Below are 18,941 nucleotides of genomic sequence, written 5' to 3' on the forward strand. Positions count from 1 at the left end.
TAATTTAGTCAATTTATATTAAATGAAAAATCATCTCTCTTGTCTCTCTCACACATTTACAATTCTGCTCTAAATTGCATTACTAGATAGATATATATGCCGAGAGAAGGGAAAGAAAATCATCTGTGTAATTCTACAAAATTAAACTCTTTCCGCCCTATAATCATATGTATTAGTGTTGATGCAATTTTTTTGGCCATCGAGATTAATGAATAAATATTTAGTAAGTTAATGAAATGAGAATAAAATAGATAAGTAAAATAAAAGAGAAAATGAAGTGATAGAGATTGTGTATTGTAATATACTAAAAAGGGGATTTTTTAAGTCAATTGTAATTCAACAACAAAAAAAATTACAACTCAACACTTATTGTATGTGTGTGTGAAAGATAGAGAAAAAGAAAAATGAGGATAACAAGAGATAAGAAGAGAAAAAGTTTGATGAAAGATAAATTAAGATGATATCTGATTTAATACGAAATTGACTAAAATAACATTCAAGATAAAAAAAATTCACACTTAAAAAAATAAAAGTATTTCTGACTATATTAAATCGAAAAGTTCACATTCTTTAAAAAAGGAGGATGAAAATATATTCCACTAGCAAAGCAGTTACAAGAATTAAATTAGAACTGTCTTTATATTATATTACAATAAATGAATATTGTTGACAGTGACGCGGAAAAGATGCTTGAGTTTACGTTAGAGAAGAGGAGTATCAGTGTGGTGGAGTTGAAGAAGGAAGAGGCATACGGCAGACCCATCTTCTTCTCCCACAGTCACGATTACCACATGCAGTGGTGAAGAAAACATAAGCCCGACAATTTTCCCGACTACCTCTCCTTGTCTCCTCTCTCTTTCTTCTGCAATCGCTCTTCCTTCCTCATTTGACATTCCCCATTTTCTAAGTTAAACACTGCACCACTCACAAACTCAATCAACCACTCTCTTCTTTCCCTTTCTTTCTTTCTTTCACGCTCCAATGGCTTTCGCTTCCTCTGACTGTCTCATTCCGCATTGGGATTTGTACAGCAACAAAAAGTCACGGCCTTTGACACCCGCGCCTTTCTTGGGTTTTGGCGCTGATACCAAAAAAACACCCCCCAATTTTAAATTGGGATTTTCAGATTGCCGGCCTGCTTGCTTGAATTTATTCAAGATTCGGAAGGAATGGACGCTGAGGGCAATCACTCCTGTGAATGACGAGGTCCCTACAACGCAGCAAGTTGCTGAAGTGCCCACTGAGATTGCTCCTTCAACTCAGTTTCAAAATAATTTTAACTTCCTCCCAAGTTAGTCAATTCCCATTTTTTACAGTAATCATCTCGTGTTGCTGATTTTTTATGGTTGATGAGTAAATCGGGAAACGTTGAGACTATTTAAATTTTTTTTTACCGTTGTTAATTAATTACGGTGGAAGTATTTGTTTCGGTGAAAATTTGAGTATTGAATTTTAAATTGATTAAATTTTGGGAAGTATGATTGGCATTGACAACGACGGATATTATATCTAAATATGAAAAGTATGTGACGATAAAGATGGAATCTTGCTCGATTTGGTGTCATTTTACCATGTGGTGTTTCTAATAAAAACTCGAGTTTGTGAGTTTAAAAGTTTTAGAGATGAGCAGATGTTTTGAATGTTTCCTTTCCGCCGTGTCCCACCCACACCGTTGTGATTCCAATTTGATTTCTTTTACGAGTATGCTTTAAAGGAGAATCGTGTTATATATTCTACCCTGCTGTATGCAACTTCACAAGTGACCTAATTGAGTTATCTTGTGCCCCTCTGTTTGCAACTTGACGAAAGTGTTTTGTTTGTAGAACCATTGTCTGCAACCACTCCTTCTAGTGATGGTGCAAACTATCGTGTTGCCTATCAGGTGCGTAACGTGTAATTCTGCTATATGTATTGGTAATTTTGGCATGTTTTGCTAAGAGCAATCTGCTTGTATTGTCCAGGGGATTCCGGGAGCGTATAGTGAGACTGCTGCGCTTAAAGCATTCCCACGGAGTGTGACTGTCCCATGTAAAGACTTTGAGGCTGTCTTCGAGGTTAGATGTTTCTCAAAATACTTCTTCTCTGATATCATATATCTGCTCAAACCTTTGTATAGCTGACTTCCTTTTTCAGGCAGTTGAGGGGTGGTTTGTAGACATAGCTGTGCTTCCAATCGAGAATTCTGTTGCAGGAAGCATCCATCGTAACTATGACTTGCTACTTCGTCATAGCCTTAGCATAGTGGGGGAAGTTCAGTTGAGGGTCAATCACTGTCTTCTTGGATTGCCTGGGGTTAGAAAGGAGGAGTTGAAGCATGTCGTGAGCCATCCGCAGGTCATCTATACCCTTCATGTCTTTTACATGCATGCACTCCAAAGTGATTTGTATTGTGGATAAGTAATTAAATAATTTTCAATTTCAAGTACTCGGATCCTAATCGTACCATCATGAGAATATTACTTTATCTATGTGCAAGATAAGATATTTATGGCACCATACCGATTGTTCTAGTTACTAGAGCATAATGAATGACTAAAGTGTGGTGGTTATAGGCACTTGCGCAGTGTAAAATGATTTTGAATGAGTTGGGTGTTACCGAGGTCAACGCAGTTGATACAGCTGTTGCCGCTCAGGTAACTTTTCCATAGTTTTGTGCTCTTTTGCAATTTAGTTTAGTCACATCAGCATCAAACACAGATGGTAGGCTCTGAAGGTCTGAGAGAGACAGGAGCAATTGCAAGTGCTCGGGCTGCGGCTATCTATGGACTTGATGTTCTTGAAGAAGGAATACAGGTGAGGTTCTGAGTGATCCTGTATAAATGTAGTTTCAGTTTTTTTAAATGCTGTGGCTCATGTTCCTGTTTTTTTTTTAACTCGTGGATGTTGCCTTAATCTTTGCTTATTCTTACAGAAGGCAACTTAGCTATAGGGTTGCAATCCTTGTGTCTTGTGTTTGCATGAATGTGAAGTGCTTTGTACGATTGTGCAATAAGACGTGAGTCTATTGTTTGAACCTTCTCTGTAAATTCTGAAACATCATTCTGATGACTCCTTGAGATCTGCATAAGCAGGCAGTATATAATTGAAATGAATTACATAAGAGATTTCATTGAAGCGTTTTGGTATAGCTTTTTTGACATGATACCACTGCATACATTGTCTATGTAATCAGTAAAATTAGCTTTAGAGATTTCGCTTGGAACATGCACTTGAAAGTGTTAATGTAAAAGCGGGAATAGTTAATGTCAGTGACAGACATAGGAAACTGAACTCAGGGGGTCGGAATTTTCCTGTCACTGCATAACACTAAGATTTCATTCAATCAATCACCTCTCGTAATTTCTCAACTCCGACGTAACATAAATGTGACCATCATGGATCCTCAAAAATAGATAAAAGTAATCAAATTTGAGTTAAACTACAACCGAAGTTTTGTCTAACAATTCGACACCAATTTTACCTTAAATAACAGTCTTCCTGATTCCAGCTGCAAGTCATGTAGTATTACTCTAGCCATAATCCAATAATTATCACCCAAACTATGAGCAACTCGAGGATGTCCATATATCAACTCAAAAACTATAGAGTTAGAATTGAATTCACATAAGCGAAGTTCTGATTTCAAGTATACTATTCTTCAACACGGTTAGTCATCAACAACAAATCATGCTCGTTCTCAACTTCTCATGGCTAACCTGATACACATTTAGATTACAAATCCATGTTAGCCAATTACCACTAATGGCTGGAAATGGAAGACTAGGTTGTTAATGGAGATACTAAATTGCAACGACGGTTATAGCTCATGGAGTAGTGGGCGGCGGTTACTGGCAAAGCAATCGCTTAGATTAGAGAAAAGGATGTTAATGTCTTGAATTTAGTAAAAGGGCAGAAATATACTGTAGTTAAAGGAGTGATCTAGCAAGAGGATTATCTTTTGCATAGGGTTCGTTCCCCCGCATCTCCACCCGCTTGTTAGAGAAAAGAGGTGAGGAAGGCCGACAACGAACAATATGAGTAGAAAATATTGTTGATATATAAATTGGAACAAAACAAAAGATAATCATCTCGCGAGGCCACTCCTATAACAAGGCCCTATGGTATATTGCCATCCTTTTACTAAATTCAGAACTCAACATCCTTTTCTCTAATCGAAGTGACCATATATAGGACGCGTCTACTTGGAATTGTGAAAAAAGACAAAGATGTTAATTAATACTCCTTTTGTCCCACACTTTCCTCTTTGGTATGGCTCAATAAATCATTTCTAAAAATGGAAACACTACTATCTTTTTGTCGGGCGGCACAAGATTTTATGCAATGTTGTTTGACGGTGAAGGTATTATTGATTGCATTGGCAATAACTGTTGCCCATTACTCCATGATCTATAACCACCGTTGCAATTCATCATTTTCCGTTAACAACTTACTCTTCCACTTCCAACCGTTAGTGGTAATTGTCTAGCATGGATTTGTAATCTAAATGTGTATCATAACCCCACACCCTCCCTCGCCCACAACTCATCAAACCAATGTTATTAAATATCTGCCATGGCGCCGCTGTGGCGCTATTGCATGGCAGGTTTTGAAGAAAACACATCGTCATGAAAGGATATGATAGAAAATGCAAAGATATGGATATCACCTCATTAGAGAAAAAAGTTTTCACATTGAATAGAAAGTGATTCCTACTTCCAATCTATTCATTTGCTTGGTATGATTGAACAAAGGAGGGAATGGAATGAAAATGCAAAGGAATTGTCATTTCATTCATATATTCAATCCATCCCGCCCTCAATGCATTCCATCATACCAAGAGGGTTCTTAGGGTTTTATTTTATAATCCCGTCGCCATACCACCTAGCTTCTAATATAATATTTTAATTGACAAACCAACCTATTATTATCTACGTGACAGATTCATTCGAAAAAGAGAAATACGCTCGAGCATCAAAAGATGCATGAATTGGTTTATGTTAAATATAACATAAAATTGCATGAGAGGTACGACCTTAGAGATTCAACTGATCCTCGCTCAATGATATTGATGAGTGTAATGAGTGGTTGGTTGGAGAGTTGGATGACGTTGATGATCAAATGATGACCTTTAAGACCATAACCCTTGCATTTTATTTCATTCTAGCACTAATCACCAATGTCGATACTCTTCTATCGTGTCAAGAGTTCAAAATTTCATCACTTTATAAATCTTTAAAACAATTGCATCATTTGTGTCCCTAAACGAAACAAAAAACCTAAATGAAAATATTAATAAGCCCGAATTTGTTATTGAAATATCGTGACTCTATCCATAGAAAAATAATTACTCCTTCCGTCCACCAATAGGAATCTCGGTTTACTATTTTAGTCTGTCCGCCATTAGGAGTTCGGTCCGCTATTAGGAGTCCCTGGTCACTTTTACTATAAATGGTAGGTAGACCCCACATTCCATTCACATTTTATTATAAAACTAATATATAAAAATAGGTCTCATATTCCACTATCTTTTTCAACCAACTTTCCTTTAATATTTCTAAAAGCGCGTGCCAAACTCAAATGGGATCCTAATGGCGGAAAAAATGGCGGATGAAGGGAGTGTTTGAAACCAGAAGGGTTGGGGCAGAGCTATTGTGGGGTTGGAGGCGGAGATACCGTTGGTTGGTGGATGAATTAATGGAGTTTTTCCGACAGCACCCATGACCAGTGGTGGGGTCCATTGACCCCGGCCGACCCCACCTATACATGTTACTCCACTAGTTAATGTTATAGGTAAACATGGTGTACCTTAAATGAGTGTGCTGAATTTGGGCCCTTTGAAAGAAGTGAAATTCCTTAATTCGTCCTGCCTCCTTAGGAGATGAATATACTGATTCATCCTTTCCTCACCGGTCACCACGCCTTAGAACCCGTGTACCTCCTCTACCGTATCATAGACATATTACCTTGATTTTAAAGCACATGTTAGGATACTTTTGTGACGATGTCTAAACATTAGGCATCGGAATGTCACAATTTAAATGCTGGGGCAATATTTAATATTTTCTCCTTTTTAAGACAAATTTTCCCACTAAGTTTCAGATAATCATTTATTTCCCTAAAATTTCCTATTTTGTTTTACTTTTACACAACTGACATGTTTGAAACAAATATCTCTACAGAACCTAGACCATTTAATAAAAGTTTCCAAAATTGTATTTGTAAGGCTTCTTGTTTAGGCTGACAACACTTGTTCCGTCTTACTTATTTTGTTTGTTCGTTTTGTCCGGTTAAATTAGAATAAAAATTATAATTATGTGACAGCTTTTTAATTAATTCCGTTCATTGATCCAAAAAAACAGGACAATTCTGACAATGTAACCCGTTTTTTGATACTTGCAAGGCAACCTATAATCCCAGGAAGAGAGGGTGCTTACAAGGTAGTACGTTTTCTTTATTTAAGCACATGTCCAACTACCTGTTATAAAGAGTTTGTTTTTGTTACAGACGAGCATCGTCTTCACTCTGCAAGAAGGGCCAGGAGCTCTATTCAAGTCTTTATCGGTGTTTCCTATCAGGGGCATTAATTTATCAAAGGTAATTGTAGAACCGATTTTAGTAGCTCCTTTCGGTTATACTTTAATGTTTACGGATAGTTTTAATTTGTTATTACAGATAGAGAGCCGCCCATTGAAAATGTGGCCATTGTGGGATGTTGATGTCTCAAACAAGCAAGGTGCCAAGTAAGTGTGTCTGCATATCCAAGTTTATTGTATGTCTTTGAAATGAGAATCCATAGTGGATGTATTAATTGAGTCGAGGCCATGGCAGCATTAGCCGAAGATAGAAAATGTGATTTCTGGCTTGTCATAAGATGCTTCTAGTTTGGTGCTTACTTTTATGTGCCTTATTTGCATTCTATATTCATATGTTGGAGAAACTCTTGATTGCATAAGATCAAATTGATCCTGTGGTTCTATTCGGTAAATTTTGAAAGAGGACATAAGTTTCCGTCTGCTAAATATACATGGATTAATTTACTTATTTGGTCCTCCAGGACATGCCATACTTTACTATTTTTTATAATTATAAATGAGATAATCCACGTGCAGATTCTTCAAATACTTATTTTACATCGACTTTGAAGCTTCGATGGCAGAGCATCGTGCCCAATATGCACTGGCTCATCTTCAGGTTTGTGTTCTACTTGTCATTTTTGTTATTTGATTTGAAGTTTGTAGGTAAATTAATATAAAAGGGAAGAAAGAAAAGTTTGTTAGAGTATAACCTTGTTTTGTTGCAAATTTTAAACCCACCCTTTCTGCCTCTTGGCTGCAGGAGTATGCACGTTATATTCGTGTACTTGGTTGTTATCCAAGGGATATGTTGTGAATGAAGGTGGCCAGCCCTCTGTCATTGTAGATTTTGTTTATGTTTGTACATAACCATTAATCAGCCATGAAGACAGTTTCTGGATGCAAACAGGCATCCAATACCCCTTTTCTTATTATTATCTTCCATCAAAGGTTTCATTTTTCATAGATAAAAGTCCTTTAATATGCAAATTTTTTACCTTGTTACTTGTAAATGAACCACAGTTATAATATATCAAAGGGGTTTACTGCTATCCATGCTCGAGTTCAGTTTATACATGTTTTGGCATTATTATATTTGCTACTGCTGATCCGTGTTCTGTAACATTCAAGACATGTGAGGTTAAAATGAACGAAACTTTCAAAATAAAACAATTCACCCTCTTTTGCCAGTATTCCAAATTTGTTTTTTGAGGTCATTTTAGTTCCAAGAATCAAGAAACCACATAATTCTAGTTGATGAGCCATGCAATAAAATCCGAGCTGCATAGACTTGCCTGGAATAGAATTGAGGAAATTATACAGGCGTTTGAGTGTGAAGTTAGAATTATCACATAGGCCTTCCATTTGATAGTAGCTGCTAACACGGCTGAATCCATACCATGGGTGACTTTTTGAATTCAAAAAATTATGCAGTGTGTTGTGTGTGTGCAAGGGTGTGCTTTGTGTGTATATGTGTGTGTATTTGCAGCCGTGTGCAGGTGTGTGTGAGTGTGTGCAGGCTTGTGTATATGTGTGTGCGTGTGTGTATATGTGCAAGTGTGCACATGTGTGTGTATATTTGCTGCTGTGTGCAGGTGTGTGAAGGTGTGTGTGAGTGTGTGCAGGCTTGTGTATATGTGTGTGCGTGTGTGTATATGTGCAAGTGTGCGCAGGTGTGTGCATATGTGCAAGTGTGTGCAGGTGTGTGTTGGTGTGTGTATATGTGTGTGTGTTTTTGTGCAATCGCTCTCTCTTTATTCTGCAATCGCTCTTCCTTCCGCATTTGACATTCCCCATTTTCTAAGTAAATCACTGCACCACTCATAAACTCAATCAACCACTCTCTTCTTTCTCTTTCTTTCCGTCTTTCCCTCTCCAATGTCAATGTCTTTCACTTCTTGCGACTGTCTGATTCTGCATTGGGATTGGAACAGCAACAAAAAGTCACGGCCTTTGACACCCGCGCCTTTCTGGGGTGTTGGTGCTGATACTAAAAAAACACACCCCAATTTTAAATTGGGATTTTCAGATTGTCACCCTGCTTGCTTGAATTTGAAGATTCGGAGGGATGATGAGGTCCCTACGACGCAGCAAGTTGCTGAAGTGCCCACTGAGATTGCTCCTTCAACTCAGTTTCACAATAATTTTAACTTCCTCCCAAGTTAGTCAATTCCCATTTTTTACAGTAATCATCTCGTGTTGCTGAATTTTTATTGTTGATGAGTAAATTGGGAAACGTTAAGACTATTGTCGTTGTTAATTAATTACGGGGCAAGTATTTGATTCTGGTGAAAATTTGAGTATTGAATTTTAATTTAATTAAATTAAATTTTGGGAAGTCTGATTGGCATTGACAACGACGGATATTATATCTAAATATGTAAAGTATGTGACGATAAAGATGGAATCTTGCTCGATTTGATTGGTGTCATTTTACCATGTGGTGTTTCTAACAAAAAGCCGAGTTTGTGAGTTTAAAGTGTGAGATGAGCATATGTTTTGAATGTTTCCTTTCCGCCATGTCCCACCCACACCTTTGTGATTACAATTTGATTTCTTTCACGAGCATGCTTTAAAGGAGAATCATGTTATATATTCTACCCTACTGCATGCAACTTCACGAGTGACCTAATTATGTTCTCTTGTGCCCCTCTGTTTGCAACTTGATGAAAATGTTTTGATTGTAGAACCATTGTCTGCAACCACTCCTTCCAGTGATGGTGCACACTGTCGTGTCGTGTCGTGTTGCTTACCAGGTGCGTAACCTATAATTCTGCTATATGTATTGGTAATTTTGGCATGTTTTGCTAAGCGCAGCTGCTTGTATTGTCCAGGGGATTCCAGGAGCGTATCGTGAGACTGCTGCGCTTAAAGCATTCCCACAGTGTGACTGTCCCATGTAAAGAATTTGAGGCCGTCTTCGAGGTTAGATGTTTCTCAAAATACTTCTTCTCTGATATCATATATCTGCTCAAACCTTTGTATAGCTGACTTCCCTTTTCAGGCAGTTGAGAGGTGGTTTGTAGACAGAGCTGTGCTTCGAATCGAGAATTCTGTTGCAGGAAGCATCCATCGTAACTATGACTTTCTACTTCGTCATAGGCTTAGCATAGTGGGGGAAGTTCAGTTGAGGGTCAATCACTGTCTTCTTGGATTGCCAGGGGTTAGGAAGGAGGTGTTAAAACATGTCGTGAGCCATCCGCCGGTCATCTATATCCTTAATGTCTTTTACATGCGCGCTCAAAAGTGATTGTATTGTGGATAAGTAATTAAATAATTCTCAATTTTATCCTAATCATACCATCGTGAGAATATTACTTTATCTATGTGCAAGATAAGATATTTATAGGCACTTGCACAGTGTAAAATGATTCTGAATGAGTTGAGTGTTACCGAGGCCAACGCAGTTGATACAGCTGTTGCCGCTCAGGTAACTTTTCCACAGTTTTGTGCTCTTTTGCAATTTAATTTAGTCACATCAGCATCAAACACAGATGGTAGGCTCTGAAGGGATAGGAGCAATTGCAAGTGCTCGAGCTGCAGCTATCTATGGACTTGATGTTCTTGAAGAAGGAATACAGGTGAGGTTCTGAGTGATCCTGTATAAACGTAGTTTCAGTTTTTTAAAATGCTTTGGCTCATGTTCCTGTTTTTTTTAAACTCGTGGATGTTGCCTTTATCTTTGCTTTGTTGTTTTGTTTGTTGTTTCCCACTCGTGTTATACATCCAATGTTTATAAACAGATTCTTACAGAAGACAACTTAGCTATAGGGTTGCAATCTGTGTCTTGTGTTTGCATGAATGTGAAGTGCTTTTTACGATTATGCAGTAAGACGTGACTCTATTGTTTGAACCTTCTACTGTAAATTCTAAAACATCATTCTGATGACTCCTTGAGATCTGCATAAGCACGCAGTATATAATTGAAATGAATTACAGAAGAGATTTCATTGAAGCGTTTATAGCTTTTTTGACATGATACCACTACATACATTGTCTATGTAAGCAATAAAATTAGCTTTAGAGATTTCGCTTGGAACATGCACGTGAAAGTGTTAATGTAAAAGCCGGAATAGTTAAGGTCAATGACAGATATAGGAAACGGAACTCAGGGGTCGGAATTTTCCTGTCATTGCATACCACTAAGATGTTATTCAATCAATCACCTTATAAATGTTATTTGTTGATAGTGACGCGAAAAAGATGCTCGAGTTTACGTTAGAGAAGAAGAGTATCGCATTGGTGCAGTGTGCTGGAGCTGAAGAAGGAAGGGGCAGCCCCATCTTCTTCTCCCACAGCCACGATTACCACATGCAGTGGTGAAGAAAACGTAAGCCCGACACTTTTCCCAACTACTTGTCCTTGTCTCCTCTCTCTTTATTCTGCAATCGCTCTTCCTTCCGCATTTGACATTCCCCATTTTCTAAGTAAAACACTGCACCACTCATAAACTCAATCAACCACTCTCTTCTTTCCCTTTCCTTCTTTCTTTCTTTCCCTCTCCAATGGCCTTCGCTTCATGTGACTGTCTCATTCCGCATTGGGATTTGTACAGCAACAAAAATTCACGGCCTTTGACACCCGCGCCTTTCTTGGGTTTTGGCGCTGATACCAAAAAAACACCCCCCAATTTTAAATTGGGATTTTCATCTTGTCGCCCTGCTTGCTTGAATTTGAAGATTCAGAGGGAACGGATGCTGAGGGCAATCACTCCTGTGAATGATGAGGTCCCTACGACGCAGCAAGTTGCTGAAGTGCCCACTGAGATTGCTCCTTCAACTCAGTTTCAAAATAATTTTAGCTTCCTCCCAAGTTAGTCAATTCCCATTTTTTACAATAATCATCTCGTGTTGCTGAATTTTTATTGTCTCGGGGTGAAAGATGAGTAAATTGGGAAACGTTGAGACTATTTAATTTTTAATTTTTTTACTGTTGTTAATTAATTACGGGGGAAGTATTTGATTCAGTGAAAATTTGAGTATTGAATTTTAATTTGATTAAATTAAATTTTGGGAAGTATGATTGGCATTGACAACGACGGACACTATATCTAAATATGTAAAGTATGTGACGATAAAGATGGAATCTTGCTCAATTTGATTGGTGTCATTTTACCATGTGGTGTTTCTAATAAAAAGTCGAGTTTGTGAGTATAAAGTGTGAGATGAGCAAATGTTTTGAATGTTTCCTTTTTGCCATGTCCCACCCACACCGTTGTGATTCCAATTTGATTTCTTTCACGATCAAGCTTTAAAGGAGAATCATGTTATATATTAATTATGTTTTCTTGTGCCCCTCCGTTTGCAACTTGACGAAAGTGTTTTGTTTGTAGAACCATTGTCTGCAGCCACTCCTTCTAGTGATGGTGCAAACTATCGTGTTGCTTATCAGGTGCGTAACATGTAATTCTGCTATATGTATTGGTAATTTTAGCATGTTTTGCTAAGAGCAATCTGCTTGTATTGTCCAGGGGATTCCAGGAACGTATAGTGAGACTGCTGCGCTTAAAGCATTCCCACAGAGTGTGACCGTCCCATGTAAAGTATTTGAGGCTGTCTTCGAGGTTAGATGTTTCTCAAATACTTCTTCTCTGGTACTATCATATATCTGCTTAAACCTTTGTATAGCTGACTTCCCTTTTCAGGGAGTTGAGAGGTGGTTTGTAGACATAGCTGTGCTTCCAATTGAGAATTCTGTTGCAGGAAGCATCCATCGTAACTATGACTTGCTACTTCGTCATAGCCTTAGCATAGTGGGGGAAGTTCAGTTTAAGGTCAATCACTGTCTTCTTGGATTGCCTGGGGTTAGAAAGGAGGAGTTAAAGCATGTCGTGAGCCATTCGCAGGTCATCTATACCCTTCATGTCCTTTACATGCATGCACTCCAAAGTAATTTGTATTGTAGATAAGTAATTAAATAATTCTCAATTTTAAGTACTCGGATCCTAATCATACCATTGCTTCCCAATCATGTTATAATTCCATTGTTTCTTACAGAAGGAAACATAGCTATAGGGTTGGACACCGTGTCTTGTGTTTGCATGAATGGAAGTGCTTTGTACGACTGCAATAAGACGTGACTCTATTGTTTGAACCTTCTACTGTAAATTCTGGAACATCATTCTGATGACTCCTTGAGATCTGCAGAAGCAGGCAGTATATAATTGAAATGAATTACAAAAGAGATTTCGTTGACTGTTGCCTAATATTTGAAGATATGTAGCTGAAACTCATAATAGATGCACTGTTATTTACTATAAATGCATTAAGCTCGTGCTCAGTTAAAATGAAGCGTTTTGGCATAGCTTTTTTAACATGATACCACTGCATACATTGTCTATCTAATCAGGAAATTAGCTTTAGAGATTCGCTTGGAACATGCAAGTGAAAGTGTTAATGTAAAAGCCACAATAGTTAATGTCAGTGACAGATATAGGAAACGGAACTCAGGGTGTCGGAATTTTCCTGTCATTGCATACCACTAAGATGTCTTTCAATCAATCACCTCTCGTTATTTCAAAACTGACATAACATAAATGTGACCATCACGTATCCTCAAAAAAGAATAAAAGTAATCAAATTTGAGTTAAACTACAACCGAAGTTTTGTCTAACAATTCGACACCAATTTTAGTTCCAAATTTCCTCAAATTATGTGTGCGCGTGTGTGTGTGTATATGTGCAAGTGTGTGCAGGTGTGTGTATATTTGTGTGTGTTTGTGCACGTGTGTGGTATAGTGTGTGTATATGTGCAAGTGTGTGCAGGTGTGGGTATATGTGCAAGTGTGTGAGGTGTGTGTATATTTGTGTGTGTTTGTGCAGGTGTGTGTATATGTGCAAGTGTGTGCAGGTATGTGTATATTTGTGTGTGTTTGTGCAGGTGTGTGCATATGTGCAAGTGTGTGCAGGTGTGTGTTTGTGCAGGTGTGTGCATATGTGCAAGTGTGTGCAGGTGTGTGTTTGTGCAGGTGTGTGTGTGTGAGTGTGTGCAGGTGTGTGTATATTTGTGTGTTCGGTGTAAAAGTGCAATTTTATTATTAGTATCACACCCGTGCTATGCACTGTCCATTTTATTTCTTCCAATTATGAAATGAATTTTTAAATTAGAAAGAATAGTGAATTTCATTTTTGCTATAAACTTTTAATAAATATGATGAATACTTAATTAAAGTAGATGTGAATGGAAATTTATTTAATTAGTGAGAATCAAGAAACGGAAAAAATAAAACATTCAAACAACATAATTAATCTCATTAATCAATTAATACTCTTATTCCCGTTACATTATTGATTACTCCATTTATTAATTATTTTTTTTAGTAATGTAGAAAATTCAAAAATACATTTATGTATGGTGCATATTAAATGACCCATTATACTCATCAATCCTATTACATTATTGATTATTTTTGTTATAAATCTCTTCGATTTGAATACTCACTTTTCTTATTCATAATTCTTACTATTATAAGTATCAAAGAGTGAACTACATAAATGGTGTCTCATTTTTTATTTTTACACATAAACAGTATCTGATCTTTATTTTATATCGTTTTTGGTATCCAGTGACAAAAATAACCCTAGGTATTAAACATGTGATTTTTTTGTTACGAAGGATATTTTTGGAAATTTCAATTAAATAGTACCAAACATGTTATTTTTTTTCTTCCTCTTATTTCTTTTTTCTTCTTTAGTTTCTTCTTCTTTCTTTTTTCTTCATTTTCTTCTTCTTTCTTTTTTCTTCATTTTCTTCTTTCTTTTTAGTATTTTATTTTCCTTTCTTCTTTCTTTTATCTCCTTAGTTTATGTTTCCTCTTTTTTCTTCTTCCTTTTTAGTGTTTATAAATACATTCAATTGCATCTATCTATACATATATAAAAGGCGAGTTTTGGGTCGTTTTTAAAAATTTATGAATTCTGAGTATAGATTTGAATATTTATTAATATAGGGTGTAAAATGCAAATATTGATGTGAATTTAGTTTTCTAATAATGATGACAATTTATTTATTGTTTAAGCATAATTTAAACATAATGAGTCAATACCGTCACGACTCTATTTAAAAAAAAAGGAGTTACTACCGTTACAAACTTAGATTGATATGTTATTATTATAGTAGTACTTATAATTACCAAATTTGGTAGATACTAACATTTTATGTTATAATAATTCCAAAAGGCCTCACATTTTGAATTTTGAATTTTAAATTTAAAGCTTTTATGATTGTGTCAGTAGCCGGTTCTCAACTAAAAAATACTACTACATGATTTTCACTACAGTTACAAACTTAAATTGATACATGAATATTTATATTTATTATAATACATTTCACATGTAATGTGCAACATAATTCTTTATTGTTTGTAACATCCATAATTCTTTATTATTTAGGGTGGAAAATCCTTCCGATTTTGACCAAATAATATACCATTACCACTACTAAAATGAATTTAGACATTAACTACAACTAAATCATAAATTAACGAGCCAATTCATTTGTATGAGCCGTTATGTCCATTTGTATTCACTAAAAAAATTAAATTTCTAATCATAAATGGAGGAAATTGAAAGGTTTTAGGATAGCCTCCCAATTCATTTGTTTGGACTATAAATATATGATTTGATAGTTTATAATTCACCCACTCGATGCTTTATTTTCTGCAAAAGTTTTGCTTGGTTTTAGGTATTCTTCTAAATTTTCAACGATATTATTTTTGCTTTTAATATATATTTATACATTGCTATTGTGGCAAAAGTTCATGTTCCTATCAAACAATTTTCTAATTTAGCATCAAATTTAAATATATGTATTTATACTATTGTTATTTTTTGTCTAAAGTTCTTATATAGATGGAGGCAATCTGACTGGAGAAGATGACATTGGCAAGCGCCGATGAAGTGTTGGAGATTATGACTGGAAAAGGTGAGGCTATTGGAGATAGAGACAAACAGATAAAAAAATGTTGGAATGAATACTGAAATTCCAGAAGAGAAGATGGAGACAGATTTATTCTTAATTAGTAATAATTTTTTTATTAATTCTAATTAGTTGGTCATATTATTTACAAAGAATTTTTACTGAATTTACTAAGCAATATATATTTTTATTTGGTTTCATATATATTTATATAATGAATTTTTATTACATATTTTTATGCTTTTAGATTTCGTATGATGATATTGTTTATAATTTCATAAAATTATTTCGCTCTGTAAAATAAGTTGAGGAAAATAGAATGAATCGTGCAATGCACGTGGGTGATACTAGTTCATAATAAAAATCAAGAACAAAACTCCTAATTAAATTAATTATATAAAGTAATTAACTCAATTGAATATTTTTATTAAATTATTTTATACTCATTTTAGGGTTGAAACACCTAACTAAAAATATTCAACTCTTTATATTTATTCTGAATACAATTCATAATTTTAAATTTTTATTATAGACTATATTGACTAGTTATTAATTTAATATAAAATAATAACAATAATTATCATAATATTATATGATTCATAATTTAAGTAATTATACTATAATTATATATTAATTACTACTACTATTTAGTATTATAACAATAATATTATTATAATAATTAAATATAATTATAACTATAATTATAATTAAGTATATTTGATTGATATTAAAAAAATTAATTGTTAACATATAATATTATAATAATAATATTAATATTGATTAATAATAATAGTATAGAGGGAGGAGAGTGAGAGAAGATATTATAATATCATTTTTTGGTACTATTTTTGTGTATGCCCAAATTATCCTCTTTGACACAATGAGAAAATGTTTTTTTTAGAAAGCATTTTGGGGTGAAAATTGCACCAGGTATAAAAATATGATTTATAAGTATTAAAAATGATAAAATAAAAATCAGTCAGATACAATATATGTAGTTGACTTTATACTAAAAAAACGTTTTGATCAAATAAATGAATTTGAATTGGCATTAAATTAAATAGAAGTGTGACGAATGGATTTGCTACTGTTACCATATTTTATGTTATCATTTAATAATGAAAATGGAGTCTGTCTCTTTCCAAAACTTTATTAGAAGTAGAATTAATTTAAAAGAGACGTTGGAATCAAACATCAATGAGTAAATTAGGAGTGTTCTATTCACTTAAACTTATAAATTTAGCCTTCAAATATCTTTTACAGGGTAGCAAATTTAGTTTTCGGGTTTCGGGTATACCCAATTCCGATCCGATACCCAGTGAATTTTGGGTACTCGAAACCCGAAATTGTGAGTTCAGGTACGGATTTGGGTAGTTAATGTAAGATTTTTTCGGGTTTTGGGTACCCGAAACCCGTATTTGGGTACTCGATTAGTACCGATAAATACCCGTTTATGAATTTATGATAAACAATTTTTTTTATCCAGGATAGGACATTTTTTTATGTTCTTTCTTGTTAATTTGTTATGTCTGCAATTATGCTTTCCCCGTTTTATTTACATTTTTATTATAAATTTTGAAAAGTTCATCATAATCTCTTTTGAGTCCGACTTATGCCGGAAATTTCTTTATTTTAAAATTAAGCAGTGTTTAATGGGGGCACACTATGGTGCCACCTTAATTAAAGTAACAATATAACACCATTTATAGCCATCCGGTCTCCAATATAGATGGCTGGGATTGATTGTAGGAATAGAGTACAGATTGCTTGGTTCTTCACAAATTGTTGCTTACAAGGGTAATTCTGTCTTTTAGCTGAAATTAAAACTGATACGAGAATGGAAAATCCCGGTATTCACTCCGCAATAACTCTCTCCCACTAACTTGAAAACTGAATCGACCATTCTCTCTCCGCAATCGACCTTTCTCTCTCCACATCATTGATCACCTAGCTACCTATTTCATTCCTAAATAACAATAAACCCTAGGTTGATGCTTGTTTCACTCAACTGCGACACTTTTTGTGGTGGCGCTGAATGAGCATGGTGGGATATCCATCACTAGTTTGACTTCCACCACGGTGAAGCTCTGTGTTGGTTTTTTCCGTTGCGTGAAATTCGTCGTACGACATTGCTGCCTGCGAATGATCCTTTGGTTCGATTTCTGATTGATTATTACTTAGTCTGATTGCTTAGTGATTATTTATGTTTTATTGAGTATTGATTGTTGCTTGATCGAAGCGTGTAATTGCTTGATCAAGCTGGGTGCTATTATATTGTTTGCTTGATAGAGTTGTAGTAATTGCTTGGTTCTAATATATTGTTTGCTTGATCGAGCCGTAGTAATTGCTTCAACAAACTTATGACGCTTGATTGAGCCTTAGTAATTGCTTTGTTCTATTATATTTTTTGCTTGGTTGAGCCTTACTAATTGTTTGGCTCTATTATATTGTTTGCTTGGTTGAGCCTTAGTAATTGCTTTGTAATTGCTTGATCAAGCTGGGTGCTATTATATTGTTTGCTTGATAGAGTTGTAGTAATTGTTTGGTTCTAATATATTGTTTATCGAACCGTAGTAATTGCTCCAACAAACTTATGACGCTTGATTGATCCTTAGTATTTGCTTTGTTCTATTATGTTTTTTGCTTAGTTGACAATAAATTCAGTACAATTTGTAAATCTGGTGAGGTGTTCTTGCTTGACAGCACATAGAGTGGAGGCTTGTTGCAACTAGATATGACATTGTGGTTTAAAAACTGGTATGCGCCATGCAAAAAAATTATGATGAAAATGCGTATTGCAATTTGTATGTTGAGTTAACCTTTTTTTTCTTGCTTGCAGACAACCTTTTTTTATACAGTTTTTGGAGCACAACAAGTGTGTGAGCTATGGACGGATGCTAAGAAAAGCTATACATGAACACCTTGAATTCAAGTGGAAAACAAAAGGCATTACCAACGATTGTGGAGTGTTCACTATGCGACATATGGAGACGTATATGGAACTAAAGTTAATGATTGGAAGTGCGACCTTACTAACAAGCCGTCCAAGTCATTCCAGTTGCTCCTTGAAAAATTCCTCACAACTATGGTTTATAGTAATGAAAACAAGTTCATGGATTACATGATGAGGTGACTCGACTTATTTTAACACAAGTGATACCCGCAAGTGTACGGGGCTAGTGTAGCAATTAGCAAGCAAGAGTATCGTATCCCACAGAGACTAATTTGTATCAACTTAACTACCACGAACAAATATTGACTACTATCTAGAGAATCGGGAAAGGTTTGGTTTTGTTCTAACACTACGGAAAGCATATAATGAACGAATAGATAAATAAAAGCAAGTAAACACGGAGTGAAAAGATATATGGAGAAAATTGTAGAACTCAAGGATCTGATGCACAACTCCAAGCTCTTATCCAATCAAATTGTCTTACCTTTTGGTGTCTCTAGAATTACTAAGTCGACCACAATT

General features: G+C 35.4%; 2 protein-coding genes across 8 annotated transcripts; both read left to right on the plus strand.

Moving 5' to 3' along the window:
* Window positions 1-675: 675 nt before the first annotated feature.
* On the plus strand, window positions 676-9,690 carry LOC148924239 (arogenate dehydratase/prephenate dehydratase 1, chloroplastic-like). Of its 4 annotated transcripts, XR_016130835.1 has the most exons (14): window positions 676-1,291; window positions 1,824-1,882; window positions 1,962-2,054; window positions 2,134-2,334; window positions 2,553-2,633; window positions 2,698-2,793; window positions 6,339-6,416; window positions 6,466-6,573; window positions 6,652-6,719; window positions 7,089-7,170; window positions 7,315-7,374; window positions 9,239-9,307; window positions 9,386-9,476; window positions 9,556-9,690. XR_016130835.1 is itself a non-coding variant. In XM_089059473.1 (11 exons), exons 1-11 carry the CDS (start codon window positions 982-984, stop codon window positions 7,366-7,368), a joined length of 1,230 nt encoding a protein of 409 aa, XP_088915599.1. In that variant the 5' UTR covers window positions 676-981; the 3' UTR covers window positions 7,369-7,603. The 4 variants fall into 4 exon arrangements, 2 of the variants coding, with proteins under 2 accessions (XP_088915599.1, XP_088915600.1); XM_089059473.1 differs by lacking the exons at window positions 9,239-9,307; window positions 9,386-9,476; window positions 9,556-9,690 and having other exon boundaries at window positions 7,315-7,603; XM_089059474.1 differs by lacking the exons at window positions 9,239-9,307; window positions 9,386-9,476; window positions 9,556-9,690 and having other exon boundaries at window positions 6,484-6,573; window positions 7,315-7,603.
* A 106-nt stretch (window positions 9,691-9,796) lies between these two features.
* On the plus strand, window positions 9,797-12,743 carry LOC148924240 (arogenate dehydratase/prephenate dehydratase 1, chloroplastic-like). 4 transcript variants are annotated; one of them, XM_089059477.1, is made up of 7 exons: window positions 9,797-9,981; window positions 10,046-10,132; window positions 10,742-11,363; window positions 11,884-11,942; window positions 12,022-12,114; window positions 12,196-12,396; window positions 12,548-12,743. In XM_089059477.1, the coding sequence occupies exons 3-7, from the start codon at window positions 11,057-11,059 to the stop codon at window positions 12,557-12,559; spliced, it is 672 nt and encodes a 223-aa protein (XP_088915603.1). In that variant the 5' UTR covers window positions 9,797-9,981; window positions 10,046-10,132; window positions 10,742-11,056; the 3' UTR covers window positions 12,560-12,743. The 4 variants fall into 4 exon arrangements, with proteins under 4 accessions (XP_088915603.1, XP_088915604.1, XP_088915601.1 ...); XM_089059478.1 differs by lacking the exon at window positions 12,548-12,743 and having other exon boundaries at window positions 10,742-10,881; window positions 11,107-11,363; window positions 12,196-12,499; XM_089059475.1 differs by lacking the exon at window positions 12,548-12,743 and having other exon boundaries at window positions 12,196-12,499.
* Window positions 12,744-18,941: the final 6,198 nt, after the last annotated feature.

This window comes from Salvia hispanica, chromosome 5, assembly GCF_029641045.1.
Source record: "Salvia hispanica isolate PSC_SH4W2 chromosome 5, Shi_PSC_v1, whole genome shotgun sequence".
NCBI lineage: Eukaryota > Viridiplantae > Streptophyta > Magnoliopsida > Lamiales > Lamiaceae > Salvia > Salvia hispanica.